Source organism: Neophocaena asiaeorientalis, unplaced genomic scaffold (assembly GCF_003031525.2).
Source record: "Neophocaena asiaeorientalis asiaeorientalis breed wild unplaced genomic scaffold, Neophocaena_asiaeorientalis_V1.1 scaffold43, whole genome shotgun sequence".
Taxonomy (NCBI): Eukaryota; Metazoa; Chordata; class Mammalia; order Artiodactyla; family Phocoenidae; genus Neophocaena; species Neophocaena asiaeorientalis.
Genome location: NW_020173674.1, coordinates 720,467 through 722,927, shown reverse-complemented (window position 1 = coordinate 722,927; position 2,461 = coordinate 720,467). Strand labels below are relative to the sequence as shown.

At 63.5% G+C, this 2,461-nt stretch overlaps 1 protein-coding gene across 1 annotated transcript in view; it reads right to left on the bottom strand.

The window, feature by feature from the left end:
• Positions 1-2,166: 2,166 nt before the first annotated feature.
• The window catches only part of LOC112402241 (intestinal mucin-like protein), an 8,900-nt gene continuing 8,605 nt past the window's right edge, over positions 2,167-2,461 (bottom strand). Inside the window, exon 20 of the mRNA XM_024749034.1 lies at positions 2,167-2,449. Within this exon, the coding sequence (XP_024604802.1) occupies positions 2,167-2,449 (283 nt within the window). The remainder of the gene's footprint in view (positions 2,450-2,461) is intronic.

Genomic DNA, 2,461 nt, shown 5'->3' with positions numbered 1-2,461 from the left:
CACGCACTCCCTGGTTCATTCGTCCATGAGCGCTCGGGGTGCGGGGTGGGCGGGAGGCGCCCGCGGGTTCCTCTCGGGGGACAGGGCCGCGACCTCCCGCCATCTGCCGATGATTTTGTCGAACTATTTTTTTTAATATTTATTTATTTATTTGGCTGCACCGGGTCTTAGTTGCAACATTCGGACTCAGCTGCGGTGTGCGGGATCTAGTTCCCTGACCAGGGATGGGACCCGGGCCCCCTGCACTGGGAATGCAGAGTCTTAGCCACCGCTGGACCACCAGGGAAGTCCCTGTCAAACTATTTTTAAGCCAAAAACCTCTTTCCAAGCAAAACTTCATGGAAACTCCGTGTCCAAGAGAAAAAAGCCAGGGCTGTTCTGCTTAAATCAGCGGGCCTGGGGGCACAACCCACCTTTGCCCACCCCTGGTCACCCGGGAGCCCCCGTCCACAGCTGTGAGGGCAGGGCTAGTGGGGCAGCAGTGGGGACCTGGGAGGCCAAGGAGGATGCTGGCCAGAGCCTGACACCACCCCCCGACCCGGCGCTGGCCCCAGCGCCCTCCCCCTGGTCCTGTCCTACAGGTCTCTGCAGCCGGGGCTGGAGCTGCCGGGCCTGGGGCTCGGGTCCAGGTCCAGGCAACAGGCCACACACTGAGCGAACGGAGTTCACAGGCTTCATGGCCCAGGAGGGACAGAGGAACAGCTGAGAGCCTGGGGTGGGCTCAGTGACCGCTTACCAGCAGGGCTGGTTCTGAGGCACCCAGGACCCCACGTGGCCACAAAGCAGGGGTGGGCAACCCCTCTGTCCCCTTAACAAACCTGCTTTAGGAGGGGACTTGGTGGCTCCAAGTCCAGCCCAGGCCAACTGACCACCGAGGAGTCCACTGGCTGGGCCAGGCGCAGTATGAGCTCCTGAAGTCACCAGGAACCCGGGATCCAGGGTGGTACTGCTGTGCTGGGGTGTCCTGCCCTGGTGTCAGGTGGGGGTCAGGTTGGGGAGGGAGGCAGGTGGCTGAGGGGAGGGCAGTGGCTTCAGCCCAGCTCGGCAGGAGGCAGTGGGTGGAGGGGAGGTAGGGGGCCTGGGTCCGCCCCGTGCAAGCGCAGCTGGGCCCTGGGCAGCTTCATCCAGCACCCATGAGCCAGGTGTAAATGTGGCCGACAGGTATCAGGTGTAATGTGACAGCAGACTGTACCTGGGCCCCGGGGGGAGAGTCCCCTCCCCTTAGGTCTCCAAGGATGCTCACAGGTTGGATTACTACACCTGGGGGTCCTCAGCCCAGGAACCCAGGGCCCCCACTCCCCCACCACCTGGTCAGAGAGAAGCAACTGCTCCCCTCCCAAGCCCGTGGGTCTCCACGGCTGCCAGCCTCGCTCTACGGTAAAAGGACCAGAGGGTCCCTTCCCTAGAATTCCCATTCTGGTATCTCAGCCAGCGCACAGAGCAGCTCCCCAGACACACGTGGGCATGTGGACACGTGGACACACGCACGCACACAGAGCCGCTTCCTGGGCTGGTCCCCAGAGCCAGCCAGAGGCCCTGCGGCCAGCTGCGTCACGGCAGCCCGGAATGACCCATAAGGTCACTTTTTGTCAGTTTTTGCAGCAGGCGTCGGCATGCTGCCCCCATCTGTGGACCAGGACCTTCTCCATTTTCCCCAGGGGTTGGCGCATTTCACACACACGTGCAAACGTGTGCACCCAGGTCACATACGCGCACACACTCACACGCACGCAAACAGCTGCACAGGCAGCATAATGGCTGCAAAAGGGACTGCGTCCTTCTTCGCAAAATCGGGCTCAGGGGGCTTCCTGCAGCGGGGGGCCACCTGCATCTCGGTGGCCCAGCCAGGGCTTCGTGCACGCCAAGGGCAGGAGAGGGCAGGACAGTGTCTTCCGGGGTTTGCCGAAGCCAGGCCAGGCCCCTGTGCACTGTGTCCCCCCCGATCCTGTGTGCAGAGCCTGGTGGCCGGAGCCCACTCGCTCCCCAGGAATCAGCCAGACCTCGGCCGTGCACGGCGGCCCACCCGACGCCCAGCCTCTACTGAAACACAGCAGCGCAGCGTCTGCCTGAGTTTATTTCGGAAAAGCAAAGAGTCGAACAAAGGCTCTGGGAGAATAAATATCTGCAGAGAGAAGGTCAGCTTAGGAGGCGAGGAAGCTCAGAGGGTCAATAGACGGGGTGTACGGACGGTGGAGGCGGGGCCTGGGTGGCCGAGCGCTCCCCGCTCACCCCCGCCCCGGGGCCCGGGGCCCTGAGGCCAGAGCGCCGGGCCCTGCGCCACGGGGGCAGCTCGCACATGGTGTCCTGGCACAGACAGCTGTCGATGTGGGTGTAGATGTGGCGGAGCAAGCGCCCGCCCGGGCACTGCAGCATCACCTCCCGCTGGCTGGTACGCTGCTGCATACAACAGGAGCACCTGTGGTCCAGGGACTGGGCCTCGGCCGAGTACCTGCAGAGAAGC